The sequence below is a fragment of the Epinephelus moara genome, chromosome 12 (genome assembly GCF_006386435.1).
Source record: "Epinephelus moara isolate mb chromosome 12, YSFRI_EMoa_1.0, whole genome shotgun sequence".
NCBI classification, from domain to species: domain Eukaryota; kingdom Metazoa; phylum Chordata; class Actinopteri; order Perciformes; family Serranidae; genus Epinephelus; species Epinephelus moara.
The window spans coordinates 28,369,915-28,385,309 of NC_065517.1; the positions used below are offsets into that span (position 1 = coordinate 28,369,915).

General features: G+C 40.1%; 2 protein-coding genes and 1 non-coding gene across 6 annotated transcripts in view; 1 reads left to right on the plus strand and 2 right to left on the minus strand.

The window, feature by feature from the left end:
* The window catches only part of LOC126398464 (trans-L-3-hydroxyproline dehydratase), a 263,012-nt gene that overhangs the window by 85,274 nt on the left and 162,343 nt on the right, over positions 1-15,395 (minus strand). The window lies entirely within an intron of this gene.
* trnae-cuc (transfer RNA glutamic acid (anticodon CUC)) lies at positions 5,623-5,694 on the minus strand. The gene has a single exon. It is a non-coding gene; the product is annotated as a tRNA-Glu (tRNA).
* Positions 5,701-15,395, plus strand: part of LOC126398445 (nuclear receptor coactivator 7) — a 24,498-nt gene continuing 14,803 nt past the window's right edge. For 3 of the 4 annotated variants that reach the window (XM_050057793.1, XM_050057795.1, XM_050057796.1), the window contains exons 1-3: positions 5,701-6,000; positions 6,982-7,165; positions 13,441-13,598. In XM_050057793.1, the coding sequence (XP_049913750.1) occupies positions 7,128-7,165; positions 13,441-13,598 (196 nt within the window). In that variant the 5' untranslated portion in view covers positions 5,701-6,000; positions 6,982-7,127. Of the gene's footprint in view, positions 6,001-6,027; positions 6,441-6,981; positions 7,166-13,440; positions 13,599-15,395 lie in introns of those variants that run through there. The other variant, XM_050057794.1, reaches the window with a different exon arrangement.

Genomic DNA, 15,395 nt, shown 5'->3' on the forward strand with positions numbered 1-15,395 from the left:
TTTTGTATTCTGATACTGTATTGTTTTTGTGAAATGTAATTTTAAAATAGTCAGTATTAAACAGCGTTGTAATCAAAAGTCACGTCAGCTGTGTCAACCATATCCCATTACCTCTTATACTGTACTTCTAACCCTAGACAGGTAATATATTAGCAAGCTAACGTTAGCTCTGTCAATTGATTCACCAACTTCAGGGGTCGGCAGCCTTCACTATCAAAAGAGCCATTTTTGACTAAGAATAATTTTAATAATCTATGTGGAGCCACAAAACATATTAAGCCTTATAATTAAGTAATATGAACAATATTTATTCATTCATTTTTGTCAAAGCCAAAGGGAGTCACTAGAGAGGGGTAAAAGAGCTGCAGCTTGCCTCCCCTGACGTAGTTAAATCCAGCAGTTTCTGATTGAAAATACGTTAGCCTACAGCTAATCTCAGGGCTACATTTACACAATAGTTTTTGTTGTGCAGCTCACTTTAATTCAGCAATTGATAAAACAAGAAAAAGTGAAACAAGCCAAACATAAAGTTCAGAAAATAGCCCCAGTGAAATATATGTAGCCTTTATATTAAAAGGTAGAAACTAGAAACATGAATTTTTGCATTAGCAGTTTATTTGAAAGGAATTCTGTGATTTTACTTGTGTCTACCTTGATGCAAAAGCTTGTAAATCTATCACAGCGTTGGCTGCTGAGGTTCATAAGTGGGACTCTCAATCCTGATGGGAAATAACAACTCTCTCAAATATTTCTCCTCCTAATTGGTTTATTGCACAACAATCTGTCAGCATTCGAACATCTTCCTATAAACACGCAGATAAAAACACTGTCTGATGGAAGATTTCCTGAAGTATAGCTGCATTTTTTTCACAGGTTTGGCTCATTATAATGAATTACGGCTCCCATAATCCCTATCAATTATCATTTGTGTGACATATCCGTTTTCAGTGTTTAGGTTCTGCTGCTTCTCGCTGCCACGGTGTACTTGAAGTTATCAGCGGTCGTAGTCTAAGCTAGAAGTATATGACGTCTGGGTAAAATGATTTTAAATCTCTCCAAGGCCTGTGCTGGGTCAGACCTTTGTGACCACAAAGATATAAGCAAGATTGTATCTTTATTTGTACTGACATAGCAAAATAAAATAAGAAAGGTTTTTAGCTGCTGCTAAAGCCACTCTGATTCTTTAAATCTCCCACTACAACACCAGACACTATTCAAATGTGATAATAACTATGACTGTAAGTTGCCACATACAGTAGGCCGACGGTGAACACATTCTCAGTGCGACACATGTCTAAAAAAATGTGCTTTATCTTTCCTGTCCCCTTTCTTCTTTTCTGCTCATCCTCTGCAATGTAAATTCCTGTGCGTGTGTTTAGACTTAACCTGAATAGCGTGTAGCAGGAATATTAACACAAAAAACAGACACTGTAATGCTGCCAAGCTGTTTGTGGGCCCTGACGGGACAGTACCGTAAAAGTTCTAATATCAGTGGCCGAAATGAGACTACCTGCATACTGTTCAGATCTTATATGACAGAGAGACTAAGGACGATATAGGTTTGATGGACTTAGACTATTATTATAGGCCTGTCTGAAGCCACATCTTGAAAACATTACTCTGTAAAGAGTCAAAAGTTTACCGGAGCTCATCCTTGGCTTTTTTTTTGTGCTTAAAAATCTGTGAAACTGTGCTACTCTGTCTGCCTTCATGTGATTTTCTTTTTATCTTTGTGCTTTTGAAGCCACGTCTGTGCTTCCAGGAAGGAACAGAAGAAATCAAGGATAATTTTTTAATATAAAACTTGAAGAAGAATACTAGAAATGAGGAACAATATCTAAAAAGAAGGTGGACGTCAACATTTTGTAGGGGGTCACGGCTGTCCCGTTGCTTCGTCACATTAAAGTTTTGATTGTCTTAAAGGGGGACGATGATACCCAGAGCCCCGGGGTCCCTGCCAACACAAACCCTGCTCCCAACTAAACAGTCTCCCACAATCCCTTGCTCCAAGCAGGGTAGGGAGAGGAGGGGGGGGTGGATGAGAGTCAGAACAGGACGGAGGAGGGACACACCGGCGCCATGGCGATCCCTAAGACAACTTATCTCCTCTCTCACAATGATAGTGCCTGTCAAAATAACTGCCAAGATACATAGCCAGCCAGGAACTGGTTAACTCCTGCTTTGTCCAATCAGAGGGCCCGCAGTCTCTGTCTTTCCCCACCTTGGAGGGCTCTCTGGGACCCGAGCTCCACAAACACACATTATCTGTGTCTCAGTGTGCTCGAACAGGTTCAGTTCAGTTCAGCTTTATTGGAAGGAGAGACGGGAAATGGTCACTACATTTTCTAAATATCGTTCTAGTTAAAGGGTAACTTTGGTACTTTTTAACCTGAACCATATTTTCTCATGTTTTTGTATCTAAGTGACAAATGTACAACAATTTTTGAGACTGGTCCAGTATTAAGTGAGAGCGCTGCAGCTGGCTGCCATCACACAGGCTTCAATGTATCTACTTGGGGCATTTGTGCACTGTCAATCTATGTCTACTTGTTTTTGCCACTGACAGGATCAGATTATCATTATAAGTGTCTGGCAACATTATGGAAAAGATCCCTACAGAGATAGGCCTTTTTTTAAAGAGTAAGATCCTTTTAATGTCACCAAGAACAGCCCTGAAAACGCTATCACCAAACCCACCAGACTCCTTTTAAATAAACAGTAATTTTAGCGTGTATAGAGTCAGCATATTTTCACATCTAACTGGGTGAGTTAAGGGCTTATTTCAACCACACCAGATTTGGTGATTGTTGGAACAGTGGAAAGACAAACCAAGATTGGTTATGTGAGTTTTATTTTGTTTCTGTTGACTTTGAATGAAGTTTGTTTTACACTGATAAAATTGCTGTTTATTTAAATGGAGTCTGGTGGGTTTGGCAATAGTGATTTTGGGGCTGTTTCTGGTTAAACAAAATGGATCTTACACTTTAACAAAAAGGTCTATCTCTGTAGGAATCCTTTCCATAAGGTTGTCAGACACTTACATTTGTAATCCAAGCCTGTCAGTAGCAAAGACAAGCACTTTTAGTGGACATAAATTGATGTCAGCAAATGCCCTGAGTGGTTACATTGCTACTGCCAGACTCAGCACCGTCTCTCAGAAATTGCTGTTCACATTAGTTACTTTGACTAAAAAATTAGGGATGCAAAATAATATCTGCATGCATTGGTATTGGCCAATATTGGCTTTAAAATTTCACGTCTTCATCTGCTAGTGGTCCATCATGATAAGATAAGAGTATGCATGCATAATATGATGTTAATTCCACTACAGAAGAGACTTGATGATCACTTTATCAGTATAGAGCTCGTAAGTCACGCCCCTTCCGGTAGACCCCCATCGGACCTCTAAGCTCGGAAAATATGAATGGGAGTCAATGGAGAGAAAATTATTATTTTCTGGTCCCAGTCATTAAATGCCTTGGATTACACATTTTGTGTGGGTCTAAATAATATTTTTTCATGTTAAGAGTTTGACAGTTTATTGTATGATTCTTCAGTTAAAGCTGTGGAAACAACGTAATGAGAAATACTACATGTCGCCTATGTGACGTCACGTCATCACACTTTCCCTCCACTTCTCAACTCACAGTGCTGCTGCTGCGTCTTCTGCCACGATCTACGGACGCCATCAACGCCGACCATCTCCCCACTGGTGTAGCTGAAACTTTCCACATGTCCAGACTTGTAGTGGTTTTCGCCAGGCTGAAGGCCTTTGTCCTCTCCTTGGAAGAAGACGGAGAAGTGTACCAGACACACAGCCATGTTCCGAGTGCGAGTGGTGACGTATATCATACGCGTCGAGAGCAGCGAAGAGCTGTAGTCCACAAAGCACTCTCACACAAAACAGCCTTCTTTGCACGAAAAAATATATTAAAAATTCACAAACAACATATGTGAAATTCATGGCACAATTCAAATGTGACCAGAAAATAATTTTCATCTAGCCACTGAAATACATTATGAGAAATCAATTTTTAAGGTCCCATGTACCGGAAACGGAAACACGCAACTTACAAGCTCTATCGGTCAAATGAGTTGTTAGATTTTGGCGTATCGAATACTGGCAAAAAAAATATGCAGTGTTGTGCATCCTAAACAAAAATGTGGGAAAATAGGGTCCAGGTTGAGGAATACTGAAGTTACCCTTTAATATCACAAATTAAAGACACTCAGTCTCTCCCTCACCTCAGTCCTCTCAGTGTGAAATGCTGCAGTCTTTACTCGTACAATAGAGACTGTTTTGAGTTTTACTCTTTTAACTTGTAATGACCAAAAAAAGCTCAAGTTACATTACAGAGTTATTATAGTGGACTCTTTGAATATACAATCTATTATATGTAGGTTGTGGACTGTCCTATGTACATCTGCTCTCTTTCACATTTTGCAGACCGCTGTGTCTAGCACCATTTGTTGTGAACTGTCGCCACCAAGCGGTGTAAATTATAAATGGCTCAGGAGTATTTCAGGAGGTGGCAGAGTCAAGTAAACTTTTCAGGGTTGGTATGGTTGGTACCCCCCAAGAGGTCACGTGAGACGTGAGATTATTTATATGATAATTTTTTTTCTTTTCTTTGAAAAATACTTTTGAACAATGCATTTCATAAACATGTTATAAGTCTTCTTGGAAAATATTGATAAAAAGCCAGAGACATTAGATTTGTTCCATAACAGCAGTATGTGTATAAATAAAAGAATAAATTAAAAATTAATGGAACAACGCCCGTGCAAAAACACACACAATAGGGTTACTTAATTGGGTATGAAACTGAATTATTTTTATAAATATATAATAATAGTTTTGACTATTTTTAATTGGAAATTAATCAGCTATTTCTACCAGAGTTAAAGTATATTTTTGTATAGACCTCGAGAAATAAATAGAAATAAACAGTTAATAAAATCACTCAAAAATCACACTTCTCTAATAGGTCACAAGTACACCAAGCTGACGAAGCCAAAAACGTTGAGAACTACTGCATTACAGTCTGTGGTAAGTCCTATCAACTCTTAACTCATTAAACAAATAGCAGAGGCATTATTAAAACCCAAAGAGTGATTTTCAAAAGTCAAATATTAAAGACTATATCTTGTTTTGGATGTGGGTAAAGAAATCTCCATAGCATGAGGGATAACGTTATATCTGTAGGCTAGTGCGGTGTGCAGAATTTTTTAAGGGGCATATTTTAGACTAATACTTTTCTTAAATAGTAAATAAATAAAATGGTGGTAACGCAATTGCATTAAAAAACGAAAATAATGACATTACTATTCTACCGTAATGACCACTAAACGATAACGTCACCTCCCTCCAGTCATGGTGTCGTGTGCTGTACAGATTGTAAACCCTGGATTTGATTTTCATTTGTGATTTGGGGCTATGTAAATACAACGTACGTGATTTGCATCACTACTGACACAGCTACAGCTGTGAGTGCCACAGGAGCGCGCACGTGCCGGTCAAGTTGTGGCGTATTAATTTACAACCCATGTGTTGTTCGGTCAAGTTCCGCTGAACCCTGTTACGGGGTGAAGGGATTTCAGGTGGAGATGGAAGAAAAGTAGTTCCCTGACCGGGAATCGAACCCGGGCCGCGGCGGTGAGAGCGCCGAATCCTAACCACTAGACCACCAGGGACTGATACATAGCTGAGGACACGGGCTACATTTTGTTCATTATTACAGACTTACTGTCATATATTTGTATAATTTATATGTTTGAGGTTTTATAAAATATCGACAAACAACCAGGTCGCCAACCTAGCTAACCTTAGCTAACCTTAGCTAGCATAAGTTACCGTCACCTGAGCATTAGCTTTAGCTAGCTCACATGTTACAAGCTGGTGGTGAGCTCATGTTTTTACAGCGCACATGACAGCAGAGGGCGTCGTGAAGGGAAGCTTCATTTCGATATTAACATTAGCTGCTGGAGGATGCACGCAAGGTATGTGGGCTGTTTTAGCTACCTATTTTATGCCAGATTTACCGTTTAAATGCGTCGTTGTACATCGGTGTTTAGCGTCAGTGTTAGCTCAGATTGCTTGAACAGGAATACCTCGTTTTAAGTGAAGGGGCTAACGTTAGCGTCTGGACCGAATAAAATACCCTTACCATCTCCACCAGGTTACTATTGTCCTGTAAACAAAGTGGCTAGCTAGCACAGTTAGCATCAGTTGTTAAATCAGATGGCAGACTGGCCCCTGGTCAGTGTGCCCGTGTTAGCTTAAACCTGGCGGGCGCCCATGCTGTTGTTACATTAGCACAAGTGGATATCTGTGTTTTGTTGCTGCTGCACCTTCAGAAGAGGTTGAAATCTGTTCAATGATCCGGGGCATAGAGGGATTCCCATTGACTAAGCTGCTACAAAGTGGAGACTGTAGCTAGGTGGGGTAACGTTGCCTTAAATTTAGCCTTTCCCCTGCAGTTAGCCTTTTACCTGTTATATAACCCTCCCAGGCTACACATGGTTGAACTGGAGTTGGCTGATTTGTGTTTTTTAAGGGTGTGTGACATGCGTGTAATCGATTGTTTCGTTTTCGCCTAATCCTGTTGTTACAGCCACAGCTACTGTAGATGTTGGTGTAGCCATGACGGTCTGCATGTTTACACCAACTGGATCCCCAAACTGATGATAATAATAGACACACTGCTGTGATTAAGCCTAATTACATAATAAAACGCATGTTTACTGTAGCAACATTAACTAGTAGCAGATGTGTCTCTCCTTCTCAGCAGAGAGCGAGGCATTTTCCATCCTGTTGGTCAGCCGCTGCCAGCTGAGTGGCCTGACATGCTTATTATAGGATGCTTTCATCGTCCTCCACTCAGGCTGATGATGTTATTGGGCTTTTGCATTGTAGTGAGTGCTGCTGAGTGATGAGGCACCCAGTGAGCCTGCTAATCCCCTCGCTTATTTCCTCTGCAGGACAAGAGAGAAGTGCTAGACCACAGTGTGAGAGACGATCTACCCCAAGTCTGCTGGCTTGGAAACACTTGAGTGGGTGTGGGTGTGTAAGGGTGGATGTTTGTATGGATGCGCTTGACTGCATGCGGATTTAGGACCCTGGCCTGATGGAAAAGAGAGACAGGAAGCCGGGATATTTTGCCAGGTAAGACACTGTAATTTGTGTCATTTGCACTTCATTTAGGTGTTGTCATGCAGCAAAACTGGTGTTAAGCTCCAACATGTATCATGTTTCCTCATCTTAAGGTGGTGCATTGAGTATGTCATTAGCTTGTGGATGACTATAGACATTTTGTTTTGCATTCATGACGATTTCTGTCTTTATAAGTTGCCTTGTAGGGTTAGTATAAGAATCAGAAATATGCCTCAGAGTGTTTTACAGTCTGTATAACCTCAGACCCTTGATTATGCTAAAAGAAAAACTTAAAATCCCTGTTCATTATTTAAGGATAAGGGTGGTGCACAGACATATGAGGAGAGGATTGCAAAGAAATGATTAAAAACGAATCATTCCTTTGAGGCAAAGTAACATAGAAAATTCTTTTTAAGTTTATGACATATCACAACTCTCATGATGTCAGGAGATTGATTTACCTGACATCATTCAGGTGGCTGATTTTATTCTTCTCTGGTATACTACTAGCTATGTCTTCCATCTGCCCCACTAGCAACAAACAAATCAAATGAATATGGTCTCATCATACAGCCTAAAAAGTTAGGTTACCGTCTATCCATAATAAGGGACTGTTCATTACCTATGAGAGGGGAGAAAGTGGTGCAAAACAGGTAGGCATGTCAAGTATTTGTGCTGGGGGAGGGACATACAACTTTAAATGGTTGTACTTTGTGTTTATTTTAAATACTTTATGAACACCAAAATCCACCTTTTTTTTTTTAAACTTTCCACAATTGCACAATTTATCATAGTAGAAACAGTAAAAACAGAAATTATTGTCAGATTTTCAAATATCTGAGGATCTTTAAACACATTTTGTGCGACAAATGTTTCAATCAGGAAATATAACCAAATCTAAGCTCAAAATAGTGGTATTTCAACCAAAATGTGGGTATTTAAGGGGGAAAGAAGGGTCATAATTTTCCACAAGTCACTCATGGAGGCTCAAAGGAAAATATTTGTAGCTACAGGGAGGGTCAAGATCATAAAAAAAAACAAAAAAAAACCCCAGCACAAAAAACAAGGTCATACCTCAGCCACTCAGCCACCCCCCTACTCTGATAAGTTATGAACTATCCCTATGTGACGCATCAGCTGCACAAAGGCATCGTGTACAGTTTGCTATTCTGTCATAGTGTGTTTTTTGTTTATTTTTTAATTGATATTGGGAGCCATTATAACCCTTTTTTGTCTACATAATTCTTATAGCGCAATTACTGTGTCAGGTTTCTCTCAAAATGGTCTTTGCAAGAATGCATGCTAAAACTCGTCTCTCATTACCAGACGTCCCATTACCATGAAGTTTAATGAATGGTTAGCATCGATTTGTGAGAACACAATACGGAAACTGATTATATATGTTCTGTTGACAGGAAGAAGCTAGTAGGGTTTTTTAACCATGTCACCCAACCAAGAGTAAAGCCCAAAATGTTTTTGCAAACAAGTTCTGCTTCCTGCATTGCTTGTCAGAAGTGACATTTGTCATTGTGCTGCACTGTTGTTTGTACCTTGATAATCTGCCGTGAAGGTGCGTAACGTGGTTATTAATTCTCACCTTTTTTAAATCATGAATTGCCACTGTTAAGTCACCTGCCTCTGAGCTGCACCCACCAGATACAGCCTCATATATAAGCCGAGTCATGCGTCAGAGTGCCTTGACCCACTGGGACGATGTTGACCGTAAAATGGATTTTAGCAGCATTGTGAAACATGATAGCGGGAAATGTGTGGGTGAAACATGATAGCGGGAAATGTGTGGGTGAAACATGATAGCGGGAAATGTGTGGACAGAGGCCTGTCACAGTTATGGTGCATAGACTGACAAGGAAGCAGCAGGTCATGAACAAAGATCAGCCCTTTATTTCTGACGTCGACACAGATGACATGTAAGTGCATGGATGACTAATTAATGGCTGCTGGCAGGTGTTCAATTTAGAGCGCTAAGTGACTGATGTAACAGGGTTTGAATATGTCTAAAAAGCCTCAAAGGTTAAGCTTGGCATTTTCACCCTGCACCCATTTTTGTCCTTTTACGTCCACTAAAAGTGCTTGTTTTTGCCACTGACAGGCTCAGATTGTTATTGTAAGTGTCTGACAGTATTATGGAAAGGATCCCTACAGAGATAGACTTTTTTGTTGAAGAGCAAGATCCTTTTTGTTTAACCAGAAACAGACCACCAAACCCACCAGATCCCATTTAAAAAAAACTTTAATTTTATTTTTCTTAACAAAAACAGGTTATTTAAAGTTAACAGAAACAAAACAACACTGACAAACATGTTTTAGATTGGCCATCCACTGTCCCAACATTCACTAACTCTGGTTTGGTTGAAATAAACCCGTAATTCACCTAGTTAGATGTGAAAATAAGCTGGCGGTTAACAGTGAGAACATGCCCACAGTGGTTACGTTGCAGCCTGTTTCGTGGTTGCTGCTCTCGCTTAACTCTGGACCAATTTCAGTTTCAACTTACCCTTAAAACTTTAGAATATAGTTCTTGTTCTGCTTGATTCTACATAAACAGTCTATCATGGCGTGAGAAACATACACATAATTTATTTGTCTTGTATTATGCGTAAAATCGACCAACAATTGTTCATATGTTAATATGTACGTGCCAGAGTGTACCCAAAACTGAATACATAAGCAGATTAATGATAAGCGGAAGTCGTCTCACAAGAGTGCTGATAATATCAGAGTTATTGAGTGTGGGCTTGTGATAAATGATGTGAGATAATGCAGTGTAGCCTAATGGGCTTTATTCTTTCTTATGTCTCAAGTTACTTGCTCAGGCTGTGCTGCAGCCTGGTGCAAACCTGCAATTCATCTTATGTTTTATTGATTTGATCGGCTTATGTTGGAAATATCACATTATAGTTGTGTGATGGCGTCGCATTTCAGTCGCTCTCTAATCATGAGGCATGCAGTGCATTAAATCTTCACGGGATTGCAGACTTTGAGCTGAGTCAGAGGTGGTGTTTTCCTGGAAAGGCAGTGTGGGTACCTGTGGGAGGGAGCAGCAAAACAACAGTGGAAAGGTGCAGGGTGAATACATCAGACATCAAGCAGACCTCTGCGGCACCACTGTAAAGAGCAACAGCTATATTGTGCCAGTGTGGACAGAAAGTGAATATGTCAGGAAGGAAAATCTGCTCTTATCTCCCAACGCAGCTACTGCTACAACATGTAGCTGTCCTGCTGGTTGCACCATGTGCTGCCTCGCTTCCTGACAAATGGAGGAAAGGTCATGGTAAAGCATACACATGTCTATAACAAGAATGGATCTTTTTTATGTTTTCTGTTTGGCAACAGTGAAACCCAGAACAGCAGGAAAAATATTATGTCAAAGTGAAAAAATATCAAAAAACTAGAACTGCATGAATTGCAATGACTAAACATAATCATATTGATAATATTTTTGATTAATTTTGCAGCACTACAACAAACTGATCTTAATAAAGTAGAAATACAAAACAAAATAAGTGTAAAAGTATTTACTCCCTCAGTATGACGTGTGACAATATGTCATATGACACCATGTCTCTAGAAAAAGCAATTTAGATTAAATTTAAGTCATAACATATCTGGTGGGTTTCACTGCTGGTTAATCAGTTTCCTAAAAAAACTACATTTTGAAGAAATTAAAAATCAGTCCCTGAAAATTCTAAGGCACTGAATAAGTACAACAAGAACATTCATTTAAACAAATAGCTGTAAATTTGTTCACAGCCACCTGTGCACAAACACTAGTGGTTGAGGCCACCAAGATGCTCATGGCAACTCTGAAGGAGCTCCAAAGCTCCGCGGCCGAGATAGAGAAACACTACACACGAAGTAACGGTTGTCTTGGTGATTTCAGCGGTCACAGCTGTTGAGAAAACTTGCACGACATCCTGGCCGGTGTCTGCCAGAAGATATGTGGGACACTGTGAATTAAAGTGAGAAAACGTTCTGTTGTCTGGTGAGACTAAAAGGATGCTTTGTAGCTGTTGTACTAAACTATTTTTTAATGTGAGCCTAACCCAATTTTCATAATGAAATCTGGTGGTGGTGGGAATCATGAGTTTGGGTAGACCTTTAAGGCAAAAGAAAATTGAGGTTAAAATGAGCAACGCTGCAAAACACATATCAAAACCTTCTAGTGTCTACTTTACTGTGATTTACTTTCAGGCAAAACAACAGCGAACATAAAGTCAGAGTAAAAGAGGAATTGCCTAAAAATAGCACCATTAATGTCATGGAGTGCTATTGTTTTGTTTTTTGGGGGCACGGGGATCCACAGTAGCTGTTCCCATGGCAACAGCTACTCTTCCTGGGGTCTATATCCAAATAGAATACATAGCAGTGTTTACACGTAGAGGAACTTTAAAAATTAAAACATCAACACTGCATCTAATAGGAAGATTATATCAGTAGGCAACTTGGAGACGTTTCACATCTCATCCAAGAGGCTTCTTCAGTTCTAACAGGCTGGTGCGGAGTCGCAGGCTTTAAACTGTGTGTATGTGTGTGTGTGTGTGTGTGTGTGTGAGTGAACCCTAACAGAGTCCTTAAGGTCACATGTGAGCTCTGAGTTTCAGAGTCATTAAGGAGACATGTCAGTGGTTGACCCACCTGACTGTCACGTGGTTCCTTAGGGTTAGATGGATCCAGGTGAGAATGGGTGTTAAGTCATCTGGGGAGGGATCCCAAGACTGCATTGTAGGTGGGTGATAAGTGGTGTCATAGGCCACCTCCTCTGTTTAACGATGGTCGTTCCATTTTGACGTAGATGGCTTCTTTCACGCCTCTTTCAAACCATCTTTCTTGTCTGGCGAAGATGTGAACATTGCTGTCCTCGGAAGAATGTCCCTTTTCCTGTAGCTGTAAATGTACAGCCGAGTCTTGACCTGAGGAGCTTGCTCACCTTTGCTGTGCCATGCGCTTGTGAAGTGGTTGTTATGTTTCACCAGTGTACAAATCTGTGCATTCCTAGCTGCATCGAACTGCCCACTGGATGAACGAGAATCTTCATCGACAATAATAGTCATAGATCATGTGAATACCTATATTGCAATAGCGATGTATATTGTATTTTTACATATTTACGGTGCATTTGTAGACATTTGTTTTCACATTTCCTGTTCATCAGGGCCAAAAGCAAATTGTCGACAGTCTTAAATACCACACTAGAACTGTCCCAGTTATGTGTTTTCTTAAGCAGTCTGTTGTTGGCACCGTGAACACAAAATAAAGCCATGTCTTGCACAGTAAGATGAGAAATTTTTGTGTGAATTTGTATTTTTATTTTCACTTGTTACTTACTCGCTCCCTCTGTCACTATGCTGGTAATGCCTTCACTGGTTACAAACTGAAGGTTGGAGGAGAGAAGGAAATCTTAAGATGAAGGCTTGAGAGACACTCTGTGAAATGCCCCAGAGTGAAACAGATGGTGCTGTTGAGACTGTCTGCAGATTCTTGAGTTCACTACCAGATGTGTGCTGCATCAGTTAAAGTGGGAGAGCGACCCGAGGCGACGGGACAGGCCTGAACCGTGTCTGTCTGCAGCCTTATCGACCCACTCTTGCCTTTCCATTAAGGCACTTGAACGCTTGAAACGCTCCTCTTTTCCCCGTTTCTTTTATTCCTCATTCGCCCGGGGCTCTGCAGGCCAACACTGCTGCCATCACTCAAAGCTCATGATAAATCAATTTCGTCTTATCTCTTCTTAATATGCTCATATCCACACTTAAGGATTTAGGAGGGCTCACAGAAAGTGCACTATCCTTAAGTGCACCACTAACCTGTGATTTCACTGCACTGCAGTTTCCCCCCCTTAATGAACCCCAACAGGGTCTGGAGATGCCATTACATCATCGCCTCACCTATCAATGATTAAACAGGGGTAGAGGACAGACTGAGAGGAAAATAAAGCTGAAGCAGCAAAATAAAGAAAGTGAAAAGTTAAAGGGTAACTTCTGTATTTGTCAACCTGAACCCTATTTTCACAAGTTTTGTGTGTACCGTATTTAAAAACCTGCCTGTGCCAGAACATTTTTATGAATTATTATCATTATTATGAAAATGTCATCAACTACAGCATTAAAATGGTTCAACTATATGCCTGTGCACTTGTTCATACATACTGTGTGTGATCCCAACCTGACAGAGTTGCCGTGGCCATTAAATCACCATCTACGCTCCTGTGCTTTCTCTGTTTTACCTATAATAAATATATATGTCTGTCTCCTCTTGCATCCCATCAGGCTGAAGAGGCGGAGACAGCTCAAGCAGAGCCAATCAGAGAAGAGTGTGACTGAGCAGAACTCGGCAATCATCTCCTGTCCAGATGTTCCAAATGACAGCGACCCCAACAAGAAGACGGACATACAGAGAATAACAGTAAAGGCACCTGCAGGCTCAGGTAAGACCTGTGTCATAAACTCACAAGGTGCACAGCGGGTGAAAACATGAGTACCTCGAGAATGGGGACGCTCTGCTTGGAGTACTACTGGTACTATTTGTCAGTGGTTGAGACAATGTGGAGGAGAACCGTGGTGTAATGGCTCCATTCAAAGCTGAAATAATACCTAATAAGAAAGAGATCTTGCTTTTCAGGCTTTTGTGTTTCAGCAAAATAGTTTTTTTGTTGCCCTCTGTAAATTACCATTTCCACTCAAGCAATATGTCAGCTAGTGGTATTTGTATGACTGTCACTGTTAACCCTGTGAACCCTGCTCTGTGCAACACAAGGGTCCTCAGTGTTGGGAGCAAACTCAGCAGTTTTAAACAGGAAGTTGCATAACCTTTATCCTGTACCATTTTACTGTTGATGATGACATTCAAGAGGCTGCATTCACAAAGTTTGTGGGAACCAGTGCTATGACTATGATGCCTTTCTGCTTATAATTACATTAAATCCTTGCTGGGTAGTAGTAGAAGTAGCAGTCTATTGAACTATACACAAACACAAACAGTAATGTTACCTTTAATTCTCACCTTCACCGTTTCCTCTAGCTAACATCTGTTTATACGATACCATTTCTAACTTGCAGTGGATAATGATAATAATAATAATAATAATAATAATGATAATCTTTATTTATAAAGTGCTTTACAATACTTAAAACAGACAAGACATAAAAACAACAACTTTTAAAATAACTTATAAAAGCACTTTAGAGTATAAAAACTGAGGAAATAAAAGACAGTTTACATGAACTTTAAACTAAAAAAAAATCAGGAAAGGCTCCGATAGAAGTATGTTTTAAGAAGGGACTTCACTGACACAGTCGACCTGATTTCCTTGGGCAGATTGTTCCAGAGCCACGGGGCCCTGACAGCACATGGTCTGCTCCCTTTAGTTTTCAGCCGGGCCAGTTTTCACCTCTGCCCAAGGACCTCAAAGTACGTCCTGGAGTGTGAGAGACTAAGTGGTCGAAACTGGGACCATGAAGAGCCTCAAAGTAATCAGTAAAATCTTAAAATCTATTCTAAAACACACTGGGAGCCAGTGTAAAGAGGCTAAAACTGGAGTGATGTGATCACGTCTCTGGCATCTGAATTCTGTACAGTCTGCAGTCGATGAATAGACTTTTGATTCAGGCAAGAAAAGAGGCTGTTGGAGTGATCCAGGCGTGAAGAGATGAAGGCGTGTAGAATTGTCTCTGTGTCTTTAAAAGTTCAAATGGATCGTAGTTTGGAAATATTTCTAGGAGGATGAAAACATGATTGCACAAGCTTTGTGACATACTGCTCAAAACTTAAATTACTGTCAAACCAGACTCCCAAGACTTCCCGCAACTGGTTTGATGATGTACTTTTACATAATCTTAGGATCATTCACTTTGAGTAATATGACCCTTAAATGTGAAAGATTGATATTTTGAAGATGTATTTTCAAATATAGGACAAAATTGTTGAAAAGAAAGAATTTGTTATTGTGTTGATATTTGATAGGCAGTTGAACTCAGTGTGTGTATTTATAATGGACCAATGTCGAGATGAAATTAGATGTAGGGCTGCCCCAGACTAAGAATTTTCCTAGTCAACCAATAGTCGTCATTTAGGGCCATTAGTCGACTAGTCGCCCGCATGTTTACGATATTAATGTAATTATTAGATTATATATTTTGGGCGGGGCAACACAATGGTTTGAGTTGAATATGTGAGAAAGAATAGTATCAGTAACATTGTTAACACTGTGCTACATTACAGAGAA